General features: G+C 36.3%; 1 protein-coding gene across 1 annotated transcript in view; it reads left to right on the forward strand.

The window, feature by feature from the left end:
* Positions 1–17,676, forward strand: part of LOC109069888 (zeta-sarcoglycan) — a 248,417-nt gene that overhangs the window by 136,347 nt on the left and 94,394 nt on the right. The window contains 1 exon segment of the mRNA XM_042716726.1: positions 13,713–13,907. Within this exon segment, the coding sequence (XP_042572660.1) occupies positions 13,713–13,907 (195 nt within the window).

The following is a 17,676-nucleotide window of genomic DNA, read 5'->3' on the forward strand; positions in this document are numbered from 1 at the left end:
GTGAATAACTATTCATATTTAAGTGTTTGTGCGAAAATTATTAATGCGCATGCAGGACAGGGAGGCGCCCTCTAGATCACTTGAATTTTTTCCTGATAATGAATTAACTTAAAATTGTGGTGTCTCACATACATGAGAAATATATCTACAGAAAGCTTGAAATGTCTTTTAAACGAATCAATTCAGAACTAAAGCATTATGTAATCTGTGAAGGTTGTATGTCTCTTTAAAGGCGCATTCATCTGGAGAAAGGGCAGCACTGTGAATTTCATCTTGCAGCCGACAAGAAAACATTTGTTTATTAATAAATAATTAAAATGTCTCCTTTTTTTACAATTATTGGGCTACTTCTGCCTGTGCTTTGGGGCAAACTTAATGCATGTTCTTGAGCGATAAATATATTAAGGCTCATTATGGATTATATATGTAAATGTAATATAATCCTGCGATTAGTTGAATAATGACAAATGAACGACTAGTAACTAGAAAAATCTTACATGGGAGGCAGACCTATTAAATAGCCTCTAGACATCTCTGTTAAAGTTCTTAAAGCATTTTATACGCGTTTGCATAAATTCTTCTTTCAGAACGGTCTGTAATGGAGAGATGCCTTAACACTGATTTTTCCTCTGAAACACAAAAACGAAAATTTAAATAAAATTGATATTTTTTTTTGAGAATGGCCAACCCTTCTCTGCAGATATTGTTGCTTTGTGCATTGTAAAAAAAAAAAAAATAATTAATTAATAATAATAATAATGTCTCCAAAAAGTTTTTTTGTCATTTCTGTAACGCATGTGTATTCCCAAATCTAAAAAAGCCTATAAAACATCATAGACGGATCATACTGATGTCTGGACTGGTCTGGATGTCGTTTGCGAATTTATTTATTTATTTTATTGAGTTAAGGCAACTTCCTCTGAAGTTATAATAACTAATAAACTATATTGCTATACATTAGTCAACATTTGAAGTGGATCAAAACCTTTCTTCAAAGTTGCCCTAAAACCAAAATGACGAGTCCTATCTAAACCTGTTCTGCAAGTTTGATACCCTCATAAGACACTCTCCATATGAAAGAACAAGAGATTCACACCTTTATCTCGACCCCCACAAGCTATACATAACTACCCCAACCCCCTCCAGCTGAACTGAATTCGGTCTGTTTTTTGGCTGTGAGGAACGGTGTGTTCTCATGTTACTGTGTTTGAACATGCCTGCACTCACAGCAGCCTTACTCTTTTTATTCATTATTTTCCCGCAGCCCATATTATTGTTTTCACAAGACCATAATAATAACAAATTATCAATTGATAATTAATCATTATTTTACGAAAATCATTGTTATTTGTGAACGTAGCGTTTGCGGAAGGCTTTAAGACCAAGCGGAGTCCTCCATCAGCTGCTCCCGCTTCACAGCGCGCGTGACTCGCGCTAACTGCGCCCAGCTTCAAAGTCCGCAAATTTTGATTTAACTAAATCAGTTTGAGCGAATACAACTTACTGATCATGAGTCCAACATTTAGCAAGACAGGAAAACATTCAGTCTACCTGAAGGAAGATGTTTCATTGTAAGTTAATGCTGTTAATTAAACAGAGAGTTAAAGAGAGAGAGAGAGAGAGAGAGAGAGAGAGAGAGAGAGAGAGAGAGAGAGAGAGAGAGAGAGAGAGAGAGAGAGAGAGAGTGAGAGAGAAAGAAAAAAAAAAAAAAAAAAAAACCGTGTTGGCTATTCCTAAACTTGGAGCTCATTATTGAAGTACAAATCCAAACACCAGAAGCAAACTCTCAGTGTTCTTTCATTGAAAAGTATGCATTTTGTTTATTCACAGGCTATATGGTTGAAATAATATTTTAGTTCAAAACTTTAAGTGCCATTGTTTAAAAAATGCTTTATTGGCTAACGCAGCGGTTCTCAACCCGCGGCCCGTCACGAATTCAAATGCGGCCCACCATGCTGAACACAATTAAAAAAAATAACTTTCAGTTTTACAATTCATTTTAGTTTTTACATTCATTTAAAAATGTACTAAAAAATATAAGCTATAGCCTAATGTTTATATGTAAACAATTTTTTTTTTCATATATTATTTTCAGACATGAGCAGACCTACATTCCGCATTTTATGAACACATACAAGCGCGCACTTTGGCAGAATTCAATTCAAATAGTCATCAACAGCCATTAGTTCGGTAAAATTGAGCATCAGAATTGACAAATTAGTTTTTAAGGGAGTAAAAAGAAGTGTGGAAATTCCAGCAAATGAACACATACAAACAAGAATAGTCACAGTATCAGCAGTGAAGGAGAGTGCTGGATTTTCGGTTTGCGCCGTAACTCACTCGAAGAAGTTCAGGCAAATAGAAACACCCATACTACGCAGCAATCATCCTTAATTACAGAAAATTTGCAAAACAACACTTTATACAACCCCACATTACAAAACACGAAACCGCTCTCCATATTTGGATCAACATAGGGTACATTTGTGAACGCACATTTTCTGCAATGCCGCGTGTCAAGTCATGCTCCCGTGCGCGTCTTACAGACTGCATCTTACAATCGCAACTTCATTGTGCTGTTACTCCTTTCGAGCCGAATTTCACAAAATTGGTCAGCTCCCGACAGCATCAGGTGGTTTTATTTATTGGGGAGTAGAATTATTAATTTATTTCAGTTAATGTTATCTATTAAATATCATAATATTTAGGCTATAATATTATAAATCAGGTTGGTTTGTATTGATAACGTAATATGTAAATGATATGCGTGCGGCCGCGAGACTTGCACTTGCACCATAGTGCGGCCCGCTGGAAAAAAAGGTTGAGAACCACTGGGCTAACGTTTCATAGCCCTTCATTAAATACACAATTAAAATCCCATAACATTTGTAATTTCACAGTATTTTCACCTCCTAAATCACTAACCTTTAAAGTCACAATTCTATAATGGTCAAATTTACTCAGGCCGATGGCACTTTTAATTACATTATGTTTTTTTATTTTTATTTTTATTTTTATTTTTTTTTAGAATAATTGTAGCTTACATAAATAGGTGAAGCAAAACAAATATGAATAATATTTGGATCGTCCCTTATTTTTTCCCTTATTTTCTTAAAGAATAAACACTTATTTTCTACAACAATAAACATGATAACATATTATTAGTTCATAGAAATAATTTAAGCAATTAAAACCTGATAACATATTATTAATTCATAGAAATAATTTAAGCATTTAAAACCTTTTTTTTAAAAAAACTTGAACTTCAATACTATTAAACTGACTTTAAAATCTCAAAGAGTTTATAAGTTAAAAAGGGTAAAATGTCACAGTGCATGTTAAATAGCCTAAATTAACTTGTGTTAACAATATAATTAGAACTAACAATATAATTCGATTTTTTTTTTTAAATGAACAATTCCTGTATAAAATGGGGACAGCAACCTTTATTTCAAACATTTTTAAAATCGTCCACAGCTGAGCAACGCGCGAGGCAGGTTGAGCGTGAATGTGCTGCACAAAGTCATTTTCAGATGCAATGGAAAAAAAAAAAAAAAAAAAAAAAAAAAAAAACCTGGATAGCCTAGATTAGGCCCAGACTCTGTTCCTAAGTATATAAAAATTGTAATTACCCCACAGTAACAAATTTTAACCGATTAATCACCTATTTTCGTCTGCTGCATGTTATTTTATTTATTTATTTATTTATTTATTTTTTAAAACAGGCTAAAAAATAAATTAAGTTTGTGAGAGGAAAAAATATATAAGTATATATATAAGAATATATAAGTCATGTATAAGTTGCATTTTATTACATTCAGAAATAATAACGGCTGGCCTAATAATGTTATAATGTGCAAACAGGATATTTTTAGTTCTCTTCACTTAACAACAAATCCTTTAAATTTAACAAATTTATCAGAACAGAACAATAATTACAAATATATAATTCTAATGGATAAATAAAATTGCAGTATATAATAATATAGGCTTAGCTATAAACAAACAAAAAAAAAATAAATGAATAATAATAATATAAAGCGAACCATAAGGTAAGGTTGGGCTCTCATTCGGGAGAAATCCAAACGTTTCCATATTCGTGATGTTGCCTATTTCAAGCTTAACTATTATTCATTAGGAAAAAATAGGCTTTGTAGTTCACGCGTGTTTTCAGTATCGACGGGAAAAAAAATAAAAAATCATAATTAACAAAAATATGCCAAAGTGGACCGCTGCTCGCGCCGAATGGCAATGTGAACGGCTACTGTTTCCAATGAATGTGCGCGAGGCACCAGCGCGATCAAACAGCTGAAACAGAAAATACAAAATTTTTGGTCACACAGTAAAGGCATAATTCAAAAATGCAAAGTGTTAGCAGTTTGAAAAATCAAGAATAATAACAGAATGAATCATAATTATTGCTAAATGCTGGACCGTTCTCATTTCTATCTGCAAATGGAACCTGAAGGATTTTTTTTTTAAACCAAGAATGAACCGAAATGAAAACATTTAGCTTTTTATCCGTATATATAGGCCTTATATTTAATGACTGTTTAATAACAATAGCAAGCATATCCTTTGTGTAAAGGTCTTCTTTTAATTTTTGATGAGTAGACTGTAGCCTAAGACTATCCTACATTTTGAAATTAACTCACTGTACATTTTTTAATGGTTTTTTAAAGATGGTACAATGTTATATCATAATGTTATTGTTTTACCTCCTCCTTTTATCTCATTTTACAATTACATTCAGTTCGCAATCCGTCCCTTTGCGCCACCTTGTGGTAGTTTCGCGAAGGATTTTAACACTTGACTACGCGCGGCGGTATTACCCATTTTGGTTGTCTACCATCTGTGTGTGTGTATATATATATATATATATATACATATATATATATATATATTGCAATGCTCTCTTGGCAGATCTTCCAGCCACTTCATAAAACCTCTACAATTAATCCAAAATGCCGCGGGAAGATTAATCTTTATTGAGCTGAAAAGAACGCATGTCATACCTCTGTTCATCAATTTGCACTGGCTACCAATAGCTGCCTGCATAAAATTCAAGGCATTAATGTTTGCCTATGAAGCCACCACTTTACCTTAATGCACTACTTCAGAGTTATGTGCCCTTTAGAAGCTTGCGTTCTGCAAGTGAACCAAAGAGGCACAAAATCACTTTCACAGACTTTTTCATTAACTGTTCCCTCCTGGTGGAATGACCTGCCCAACTCAATCCCAGCAGCTGAGTCCTTAGCCATCTTCAAGAAGCGACTAAAAACAAATCTGCTTAATCTTTATTTGACCTTCTAACTCTAGCAGTTTCTATTCTATTCTATTTTAATTCTACTTTATCTATTTGTCTTCTTTATATGGGGGGTGGGGGGGGGGGGTCATACTATGATTATCCATTGGGAATGAATTAAAATCAGTTCATCTCTGATGTTTGTTGCAATTTCATCTAGTATGTTATTTAAAATTCAGGATTCATTTAGCATTTATAATCTTGTCCCCTGATAATTTAGTAATAATTTGTGAAGTATTGTTCCAGCTACATTACTATTGCAAAATAGATCCTAGTACACATTTTTCCATTGATAAGTGACATCTGTGCTTCCCCACTCTTGAGAAGCACCAGTCACCACTGCTGGAAATCAACTTAGTCTCATTAATACTGCATGAAGGCATGAAGGCCTTTTCTGTTTTGCCTCCTGAGGTTCCTTGTTTTGACAGCGTGTCCCCGCATTAGACCAGACCCCTTTCAGCTACCCTGTTCCGAATAAGGTCAAACTGTAGCATACAGTGCATCGGTGAAGCGAAGACCTTTTAGAAAGCATCATGGTTAGAGATGCGTGAACTTTACGCTGTTTTGATGCTTCAGAAGAGTTTGACATACTAAGTTAATGCATATCTTTAGTTTGGGCTCATACTACAACACAGATTTGCTTTTAAGCAATTAAACCTTTAATGTTAGTTTGAGCTATTCACACATGTGGTTTAGTTCAAAAAGAAAAGCGCCTGGGGCTGTTTTTGTTGTGCAGCAAAGATGCATACAGAACAATTATGTGTTTGGATATAGCTAGGTATGCGAACCTGAAACAATTCACAGCTGTGGCAGGTGGCCTCTGCTAGAGCATGTAATGTTTACTTCTGTTATGGGGCTTTGGATTTAAGTGAATGCCACCAAGCTTCTCCCATAGCTTGGAAAAACAGAGTGGAGATCTATCATGTGTCAACCGGCAGGATATTTGATTGACAAGCTGGCAAGGGGGTGAGGCTCGTCAGCACTAGGCATTTCAGGCAGTTACTAAGACTTACTCCGTCACAGATAACGTCACAAACAGAGCCTGCAAACGAGTCGGCTGACCTGGGTGATGTAGCAGTAGCGGAATGCCAGCTAACAAAGTTGCGACAATCTGATCACTTAAAAGTCCTTGTAGTTCAATCTGGGCCCATATGTAGGCTTTTTTTTATTACTCTTCTAAGGTGTCACACAATGCTGTGCTTGCGTATTTTGCATTAGCATTCTCTTTTTTTTCCAGCCTGTGGTCCCTGTCCCTTAGCAGCCTCTAAAATAGAAGCCTAATTAGCTTCCCCAGGTAGTGAAGAGAGAACAGAAGACAATATCTGGCTCCTTGTCAACACACATGGCGTCGAGTGCACAAATAAAACAGCGTGTGAGGGTGGGTGGCTACAGGGATGAGAAACCCACTGTTTAAACATCAGGGTGCTTCTGCCAGAAAACTCCAATTTTGGCTTGTCATACTGGGTCACACAGGGAAAACTCCGGCCTTCAGGCTCGATGCACGGCTGCATGTAGCAAAAGCCAGGTGGAGTACTTGTGAATTTTCCCCTAGTTAAGTTGGACTCTCTTTGTACGCTTTGGCTGTGCTGCAAAAAACAGGCGGGACAATTGGGGGATGTTGTATCCCCTCTTGAGTGCCAGGATGTTCAGGTATTTGTTGGAAGCCTCCTGCGTATGGTGAGAGACCATGTAACATACTTGCCCAATGCATTTTGTTCTTTCTTACCTCACAGGAGATGTCCTGGCAGCTCTGAAATGTGAATCCTTGCAGGAAACTGAACTTGCGTCATCCACCCACCATGTTTAATTGTTTGTTTTTTTCCTTACAAAAAATAATTAGCACTTTTAGCTCATTTAGCTCATCAAAGATATCTAAATATGGTTACCTACAGGTGCAAAATGCAATAAAATTATAAAGCAAATAATAGTTCAAAACAAAACAGTATCAACTCACAGCACACAATTAAGCTCTGGAAGACATGCTCCTGACCAACAGGGGCAATCCACTGATGATGATTTTTGGCCATGTTTGCTTACATCATTGAAGCAAAGTACCCATTACATTGTAAAGAAAGAAAGAAATTACAGTAATGTACACCTCATGAGGAAAGAGACAATTTTATAACGGTTACTGTTCTTAAATGAGACATCCTCTGAAGTAATCCAGCAATCCAATTTTCAGCTCAAAATGCATGTGGTTCATGTTCATATAGTTTTGTTTGGTTGGGAGTTTCCTATTGGTTTTAATTGTGATGTGATTTCATTCAGTTTGCTTTGTCAAAAACAGTTAGCATATTTGCACTTCTGGTTTTATCAACCCAAGGTCAATTGTTTATTTAAAATTTTTAATCTTATTTATTTATTTGATAAATGCCTGAAACAAGGTTTGTGGAACACGAGCTCAAAATGTTTTCACACTTTATTCTACAAAATAAAATACATTAGTATATCATGTTAAAATATATAAGAAATACCCTTTTTTAATACTTTTTTAAAGCAAAGCCATTGCTTAGAAGCGGCTATTAACAACAAACAAATAGGACTACAGAGGTTTGGGACATTAGACCTTAAAACCAATTCTGCATATCAGGACGACTGATCTACTCACTAGTCTGCTTTTAAGCCTTGTTGTGCTCATGCTATTCTAACACAAACTTTCAAACTTGTCGATTTTGTCAGAAGTTTAGTGGTCAACTGTGCAACTGTGTTGTACTGTAGTTTGTTTGCAACTGCTTTACTTCTGGCCATTGTATTTAGGCTTCGGAATTCATAAAACCTTGTGTTAATTTGTGTCATTTAAGTATTATAAACTTTTATTGAGTTTATTTTATTTTGTCGCGGAAACAAGGGCCATGCTAACTTCGGGTTGTCCTAAAAAATACAGCGACTCTGCAGCAGTCTATTGGCAAATAAATGCTATTGAGTAAATGCAAGTTGTTTTAAGTAATTTTCAGTTTCTGCTCAAACAAGACAACAGACAGACAATGTAAGTGTTTACGCATTCTCTGTGAAATTTCACCAAAAAGCACTGCCATGTTTTTATCCAGATGCTCCCTAAAATCTCACACTGAAGCAAAAATGAAGAGAAAATCACACCATCAGTCTTTCTAATGTATGTTTTCCTAGCAGATGATTTAGTGTTTTCCTTGCTGTGATTTCATGTGACGTGTGCCACAAACACACTGAGCTTTCAGATCCATCCTCAAACTCCTACTTGGATGACGAGGGATCGTTTCAGAAAGCTTTGAGCATTCAGGCGGCTAATGTTTTAACTGCGCTGCGCTCACTCGTGTAACGTACGCCTTGAAAGATGTCATAATTTCGCCTGGATTGCACAGGACACCTGCTCCATTTTCCTCGCCTAGTCCAAGCTTTCTAATCTAATACACAACATTTGAGACTGGAGTGATAGCACGACACGACCGAACGTGTGTCTTTGAAGCTTGACAAACCGCGTTAGACTCGAAGTCTTGGCACTGGCATTCAGTTCTAGTAGAAGGCACTAATTAAAAGTGTAAGATGTTGATTAAGATTGAGCTTGCTATGGAGATACCCTTGAGGGAACCTCAAAAAGAGCTGAACGTGAAGTAATGGGAGCAGATTAACAACAGAGGGGCTTTACTTCAGAAAGACTGTCGCCTCTGTTTATGCAGAGCTAGAACTGTCGATACCTCTGCCTTGATTCACCTTTGAAAAGCCAGAGAGCTTGTACAGAGATGGCAACATTTAATTAGCTGCAAATCTGTGCTGTCTGCTGCCTGGCATTAAATTACATCCCTGACTGATATGACCTTTTTAAATGATGTATTGATTTGTTAATACTGCTTAGCATTAGCGCCTGGGTACCACAATGTCGTCGCGTAAAATTGAAGTAATATTTGTGCTGGTATTGATTCAGTGAAAAGGCGGAAGACGATGTGATATTTTCGTGTCTGTTTGCTAAGTGGATTCTTCTTTCCTGCTGCTTCCCTCAGTCTCTCTCTCTCTCTCTCTCTCTCTCTCTCTCTCTTTTACACACACACAATCGCACACACACACACGCACACACACAATCGCACACACACACACACAATCGCGCACACACACACACACACGCACGCACACACACTTTTTTGCAACAATTAACTGAAGAGGCTGAAAGTACTTAAAAATAATTGATCAAAAACAGAACAGCATGTAACACTCACATTAAACATATTAACCTTTATCATGAAACTTGACAATGTCAACATTACAGATGATTGGCTGAAATCACCATGTTTTAAATGATAGTTAATTTCATTTAATTAAAGAGGAAATGAAAGGAAACAAACAAACAACAAGAAAAAAAACATTAATACATTGGTTGTACAAACCATGCTCTAGTCAAAACTAGTACAGTCTGAATTCTTGTACTTTCAGAGTGTGAGTTGAATTAAGAACTTGCTGACCATTAATGAGAAACCTTTTTTTAGTATGTGTTGCAAGGTTACATGTGATAGTAACCATTTACAAATTTAGTATGCGAATGACATCATAATTGTGAGTTAGATTTTGAGTCATGGATATTTTCAGTTTCAGTCATGGATATTTTACAACATTAAGGTGCAGATACATTTACCATTGTTTGATGAATTTTCGCTAGCGCAATCAAGTCATTCTACATGTAAAAGGCATCCATTAAGTTATTATTATTTTTCATGAGGGAGAAATTTCCCTGCATAAGTTTTCCAATGGGTTTAAGTAAGTTATGCCGATTTGTCGCGTTTACCAACAACTGCTTAGATAGAAAGGGACTTCTGCGTCTTTTGACAAGAGACAATTTTGCCTGTGAATGTGCACCAATATTTTGATATTGTGAACAAATTTTAAAGACCCTTTCACACCAAAAATGATAACTATAGTGATACCCATAACGATAACTATATTAGCATCTATAGCAACAGACGATAATGTTCTGGTTAATATAAACACACTTCATTTATGTTGTCTGCCACTTTAAATGTTCAAGCTCTTTAGTCGAGTGGATTCTGACTGGATGTCAATGTTTTTATTGTCCATCCATTGGAAAATCATTCTGAAAGTGATTCCATTATTATAATTTCTCAGATGTTAATGTTATTGCTGTGGTGTGGACTGTGGAGCGATTATTATATTATTGTATTATAGTTATCATCATTGGTGTGAATGGGCTTTAAATCTTACATTTCCTAAACTCTTAACAACGTTTGTAAAACCAATATGCATATCATATTTACGGCTAAAATAATCAAGAAGACAAAGTATAGATGGAGTAGCTGGAGCTGAATGAATTGCTGAAAACTGGTAAGGAGGAAAATAAAAAATGCTTCAGTACTCTACTGCAAAAATTGCTGTATTCAATCTTTGTTTCCTCAAACTCCAAACTAGGACTGTCTAGAATCTGAAGTCTTTTCAGACTGTGACTAGATATTGTCTAGTGTAGTAAAACATCATTAGCAGAGCAGGTTAGCGCAATCTGCTGGTGTATTTCTGGGATAGCAAGGTTTAAAAGAGAGGGTAATAGGCTACTGTACCTCCTTACAAGATTTGTGTGTGTGTGTGTGTGTTTGAATCAGCTTCGTATGACTCATAGTTCCTTTTAGGAAGAAAAAAGCAATCATGACACATTGGACAGTCTATTGTTTTCATTTTTCACCAAAATTTTGGGCAGAGGTATATGAAGACAGGGCCAATTTTCTGCCTCAAAAAAGAAAATTTGAGAGAAACAATTGAACAGTTACAATCAATGAAGCCTTAAGACAAATGTTCAAATCAATATGCCATAACAAACGTAATATTGTATACATTTAAATAATCTGGATTTATGAGCTGCTTGTGCATTGCAAAGCATAATTAATGATGGTCAATGTTTAGTTCTGTATGTCAGAATTATTGTAGTCTCAATGAGATGACATTATAGCTTTCGTTAATATTTTGTGTGTGTGTATATATATATATATATATATATATATATACAGTCTGCTTTCATGTTGATTTTAGTTAAAGTTTTGTTTTAGTAGGCTTAAAATGCAAAAATGGAATGAACGAATGTATGGACAAACAAATAAATGAACAACTAAATACATAAATAATTTCAGTTACTGAAAAGAATAAAAATTAATGATGATAGATGCGAAATTAGGATTTAGGCAAGCTTGTAGACTTGACAAGTGGTTTACCCTTCTCTTTAGTCTCTGCTTTTGTTATTTACCTGCCCTACACTAATATCTGTGTATAGCTCTGTTGCCCCCCCCCCCCCAACTCTTTTGTCTCTCTCTCTTTCTGCTGGAACAAGCAGATGTAATCTGAGTGAGTGAGTAGTTGGTGAGCGTGTTAATATTGTTAGGCTGTAGGCAGGGTGCCGTTCTTGTCCAGCCTGGCTGCACATGCATTTGATGGATCACTCCACTGTCAGATCAATTTTAGAAATGCATTGGAACTGGAGAGACAAAGAGAGAAAGCACAAGCAAGACAGGGAAGGATAGAGAGGGATGGTCAGGGGCGGAGTAAATCGGGTACTGAACCGCACCAAGTGGTATAAAAGGGAGGACATATGAAGACACTGGGAATGAGAGATATAACGACGATACCAGGAGGATGGCGGAAACAAAGATGGGCTAAAACGGTATCTCTAAAGAATGCGTGGGAGACTGAAAGATAAAAAAAAATGCAGTGAAAACTATCCAATATTTCCCTCTCCATCACGCTCGATATTTATAGCAGATGAGAACTTGAGGCTAGAGAAAAAGAATGATCTCTTTCACCCATGTGGTGAAACTGGTGGAAACTGACTATTAACTACACTCCTCCGCACCAACTAAAACCCACTTTCTTCGCATTGCATGCCACCAATATCAAGAAAATGTGCACATACTCACTCCTCCCCACAACAGGAGCAGCAAAGGTCATTGTTACCAGTGTGTAAGTGAAAGGGCTATTGCTAAGGCAGGTTTAGAGGTTTTTTCAGTGCTGAAGAGCTTGAAGAAGAGCTTTAGAAGAGGTTGAGGGACACTCTAGGGCCCGACTAATCCAAATAAAACCAAAAGTGCAATATGATTTAGTGCAATTTTCAAATGTGTGTTTTTAGAGTTAAATAATAATAATAATAATAATAATAATAATAATAATAATAATTATTATTATTATTATCCAAATTTTGCAGTCCGATTTCTTCAGTGTTCTTTGCAGCTTGAGTTGAAGTCTTTGGAGTTTCTTCAGGTCGGGGGACTAGTTAGACCAATTTGGCCAGACTTGGAGACCAGCAAACACCAGAAAAGGCTGTATTTTTTTCCCCCAGCTGGGAAGGTGCTCACTAGTACTACAATGCTGTACAACTTCTTCCATTCTTCTATTTGTTCAGTCAAAGAGGTAGTCTCATCCACAAACTGCACTGCATTGGTTGCGCCAAAAGAGTTGAACATGCTCGAACAAACAGAACAATGTTTTAAATAAGTTAAAGTGTTTATATTGTTCTGGAAGTCAACCTGCGAACGGTCTGTACACAGTTGTCTCTGCACAACTGAGATAGGAGTAAGTGTTCTAACATCAAAAAATTACCTCTGTAGCACTTGTTTTCTGAAGAACTACAAAATAAAAAGTACTTTGTTGAATTGACCAAAAAGGTTATTTTTTGACATCAGGCTGTAAAACCCTTTTTGCTTTAATTGGAGCATTTATATTTAAGAGTGAATAGTGTGGAGAAGATTTGAGAGCTGTTGAAGAGTGTTTGGAGGGAGTATAAGTTTTGTTGAGCTGGAGAGCTAGCTAAAGGGAGTTTTGAGGTTACGGAGAGGTTGGTGGGTTATCGCAGCGGATGTGCTTGAGGTCTTTAGTTGAGCTGATGCATGCTGAGAGACTGTGAATTAAAAAGCAAAGGGAAGACATAAATAACAAACTTATCTAATAAAAGAAAATAAAATCACCACTCCACCCCCATCCCCATCCCACGTATTTCCTCGTCCAGTACTATTTTTCACTTTCTAGCTTTGTTGTAAAACCTACTGTAGCAAGCTGCCTTGTTGTGTATCACGTACATAGGCAGCTGTTTTCTGAGGCAGCATTCATATCGTAATAAAGCCTCTATATAAGACACTACATGTAAGCAACAGCTATGCATCACACACACACACACACACACACACACACACACACACACACACACACACACAAAGACTTTTCTCACAATTGATTTCATTTTGATTTAATGTTTCCCATTAGAATTTTGGGATCATTACAATTTAATACAACTGTTTTTTTTAATGTTTTAAAATGTAATTTATTAATTTTATCCATTTTTTAGAATAGATATATAGATGATGCATCACTACTGCACTAAAGAAGAAAAGCTTGTGAAAATTAAAAAAAATGTGAAACAAATTCTGTCTCTATTTCTGTTCTTTCTCACTAGATGACTCAGGAGCAGTATATCCTGGCATCTCAGCCAAACCCCCTCCAAAGGCCGGGATGTGCTACTGTGTACCCGGTGGGGATTTATGGCTGGCGAAAGCGCTGTCTCTATTTCTTCATCCTACTCCTCCTTGTCACCATGATCGTCAACCTAGCCTTGACCATATGGATTCTAAAGGTCATGAACTTCACCGTGGTGAGCACTGCTCTTTTGAATTATATCTATATATTTTTTTAATTATGCTAAAGTTTTAAACAGTGGTGCATAACTCATCCTTTGTTATGGCCATTAATTATACCACAAATCATGTTGTTTGGAGAGATGTGTTATTACTACCATTATATTGCATAGAATGAATAATTTAAGGCATATCTAGCGACCTGAATATCAAAGAGGCTTTGGGATGGGCTGTTCTGAACTGTACCTACAGTATACATTATTTTAATATGTAGAACAGCCAATCAAATGCATATTCTATCACTGCAAATTAACTGATATATATATATATATATATATATATATATATATATATATATATATATATATATATATATATATATATATATAAAAATCTCAGTCAAAATGACTATATGCATTTACAGAAATTAAAGGAATTTTATGTGTCAGATCAGGTAGAAATTGCACTTTTACCTTTGACAGTGTAGGAACGAAAATTTAGCATGTACATTTGAAAAGCAATAAGAAAAGTAACACTCATTTTCTTGAGAAAATGTCAAAATAGTCACATCTGCTTCTTAGAAACTTTGCCTGCATTTGTTATCTTCTTTCATTGTCCTAAAGTTTCTTTCTGTTTGTGTGAATGGCCTTACTTGGATGTTCAGGTGTACTAGCTAGCAAGCAAGAGGTCACAGAACTTTATTTACCCAGTTGATTTGTCCTTGTTTAACAGCATCTGCTGCACATGCTGGCTATACACATTTACAAAGCATGGGCAGCCTGTATCAGCGGAGTCATGAACCTACTCAAAAATTAAGACTCTGTGGTTTGTCTGCAGAAATGGCAAGAAGAAATTAGAGGATTTAGTGGTTTTGTGTAAGTGTGTGTGATTTAGGCAGTGATGGGTTGAAAACTGGGAACTACAATAACTTGTGTAAGAACTGAAAACTACAATACCTCTTTGTAGAGTTAGCGTGTGTTTGATAACACACGACAGGCTCATGAAACCTCTTTTTGGCCTGTGTGCTTATGTGTGGTCTTAGGATTGTGGAGCTTAAATCTTTCCATTGTGACTTTGAAATGGACTATACCACACACAGAGACTTGTATCTTTAGACTTTCTGTTATCTTTAACAAACTGTGAGTTGTTTGACCTGTATAGTCCCTCTCAGGTGGGTTTTTTGCAGTGACAGATTATCAAACCATTTAGTTTATCTCTAAATGGGTAACCAAAGTTTAAACTGTATTACCACATATAGGACATTTCAGCCTCACTATCATGACTATGAAAGAGCTGGCTCAGTGACATACTGCATAAAAGTGTCTGTATATATATATTGTTTGCAATCCAGGTTTTTAGAAATGTATACTTTGTATTAAAGTTGGTTTCATATAATCTGAAAACATTTTGACTATCTTTAAGAAATTTAAATGTGGCATAAAAAAAAGCCTTGAATAGATTTAATAATAATTTATAATAAATAATTTTAAATGAAAAAAAAAAAAAAAAACAACAAACAACAACAACAAAAAAAAACAATCATGTTTGTAACAGGTGTGAAAGGATCAGGCCAGGGCAAATCCAAATGCTAACACAGATTTAATAATAAAAAAATAAAACCCAGACCGGACACAGCTAAACACTAAAGAATAATGTCCATGGACGACTAACATATAAGAGCTTAAATACTGAAGGAAATAAAAGATAACTAATTGCAGGTGAGTCTTTTAACAGGAAGCATAGTAACTAACGTTGCATTCCTAACAGATATATCGCCCTCTGAAGGGCACTTTGGAGTGAAAACAATCATGGCCGCCATATTGAAGGGTCGTTCCAAACTGAAGTGCTCAAAACTGGCCACTTCAAAGGGACCTTTGGAATGATGGATTTCTAAGAGTACAACTGATGGACACCTTGGCCCCCATGATCCTTTGCGCTGATTCTTCCCATGATGACGGCGCCTCCGTGTGGGCATGGGATGATGACGCAGAAGGGCCCTTCAAGAAACAGTTGTTTGGTCCCCTACACCCTTCAACCCTTCAAAGCTCTCACTCCAGAGGGTAAACCGTTTGAAGGGATAAGGGCATAGGGATGAGCCCTCCCGAATGGAATGCAGGCTAATATGATAACAATAAGAAACACAGAAGTGAACACAGAAACAATGAGAACAGAGAAAACATTTCAACATAAAAGTCTATACCAAACAAGACACAGAACCGGGGTCCTGACAATGTGACTGTATATACGTATCATGAGCTATATATTAATAATATTTTGGCAGAAATTTTGTTTTTCAAATGTTAATAGTGGTAAACCAGTAAGAAATAGGAACAAAAAATATATGTCAGTTCCATTGCTTATTCATTGTTTATAATCATTGGCCTATAGAAACCACCAACTCTGAAATTAACTATTATATCCTATTATATCATTCAAATGCAACTTTGTTGCACGTAAAGATATGTTTTTGTAACCATAAAAAAAACTATTATTTTCTGGCTTCTCTGGATGGTGTAGCTCAGTGGTTAAACATCGGGGATGGTTGCAAAAAGGCTGGAAATTCATCCCTCGCAAGGGATGATCCATCACCGTGGCTTCTTTCAGCAAGGCACTTAAACCTCAACTTTCCTGGGGGAAATGTACTTTTAATGGGTGTAGTGGATGTCACTTTGGTTTTTCTAAAGTCTTTTTTATTAATATTTAATGTCTTGGTGGTTTCCTGAAACCAGGGTCTGTGTCCTTCCATATAGAACTTTGAGGCACGCTATTTAACATTTTTTTTTTTTTCTTGATGTGGGAGATTCAGGTTCGAGTCTGGCACATGTTTCAAACCCATTTTTTTCTGTCATATTTTTAGTGTCTTAATAAAATAATAATAATAAAAACAACAGCATCCTCAATCCACAATATTTAAACATGAGGACTAGTGAAAGACATTACAAGGGCTTTTAAGCAAACACTACCTTACACTATAACTGTCAAGTTATAAGAACAAAATATCTTTACAGTGTCATCACAGAGTATACTTACATGTTGCATTTATAAATATGTAGTGCTGTAAAGTGACAGTTATATTATCTCAAGCAAACTGTACATTCACTCCTGTGATTACTAACTTAGCTTGTGCAAATCTCCAGCTACTGAAACACAGTGAGTTCTGAGGGAATGACCGCATACGCGGAGCCAACACTTTGACATACTGTAACTCCCCATAATAATTTCCATATGTCGCTATGGCAACCAGAGCTTGATAAACCCATCATAAGTTACATATCTATCCATTTTCACCAATTTCTGCAAAAAGTATATTTTCCAACTCAATTTACCTGCTTGGTCACCAGCTATTCCAGCTGTAATATCCCACAATCCCCTGAGGGGCCAATGTTTGGACTGGATATATATGTATGCAAATCAGCTTGGTCAAGTCAAGTCAATCCTTCCCTACTGTTTTCATAAATGGCCCCCAACAATCAAATCTCCACTTTGCTGGCCCAAAACTGCAAGGGGGCAGACGGAGACAGAGATAGAGAGAGTGAGTGAGCGAACGAGAGTGAACATCAGACTTGGGGAAGGGAAAAAGGCAGATGGGTAATTTCACAGGAGCCGTCAGCAAGTCTCTAGGGTTGGCGGATTCTGCTGTTACGAAATCCAATTGTGCAGATGAATTTCCTTCCCGTTAACCCATGAAGCCGAATATTCCACTGATATTAGTCAAATCCCTCACTGTGATAAATGTCACACAAGTCATAATTCTGTCTTGTGTGTGTGTTTGTTGTGAACACAGGA

The sequence above is a fragment of the Cyprinus carpio genome, chromosome B1, assembly GCF_018340385.1.
Source record: "Cyprinus carpio isolate SPL01 chromosome B1, ASM1834038v1, whole genome shotgun sequence".
In the NCBI taxonomy this organism is placed as follows: domain Eukaryota; kingdom Metazoa; phylum Chordata; class Actinopteri; order Cypriniformes; family Cyprinidae; genus Cyprinus; species Cyprinus carpio.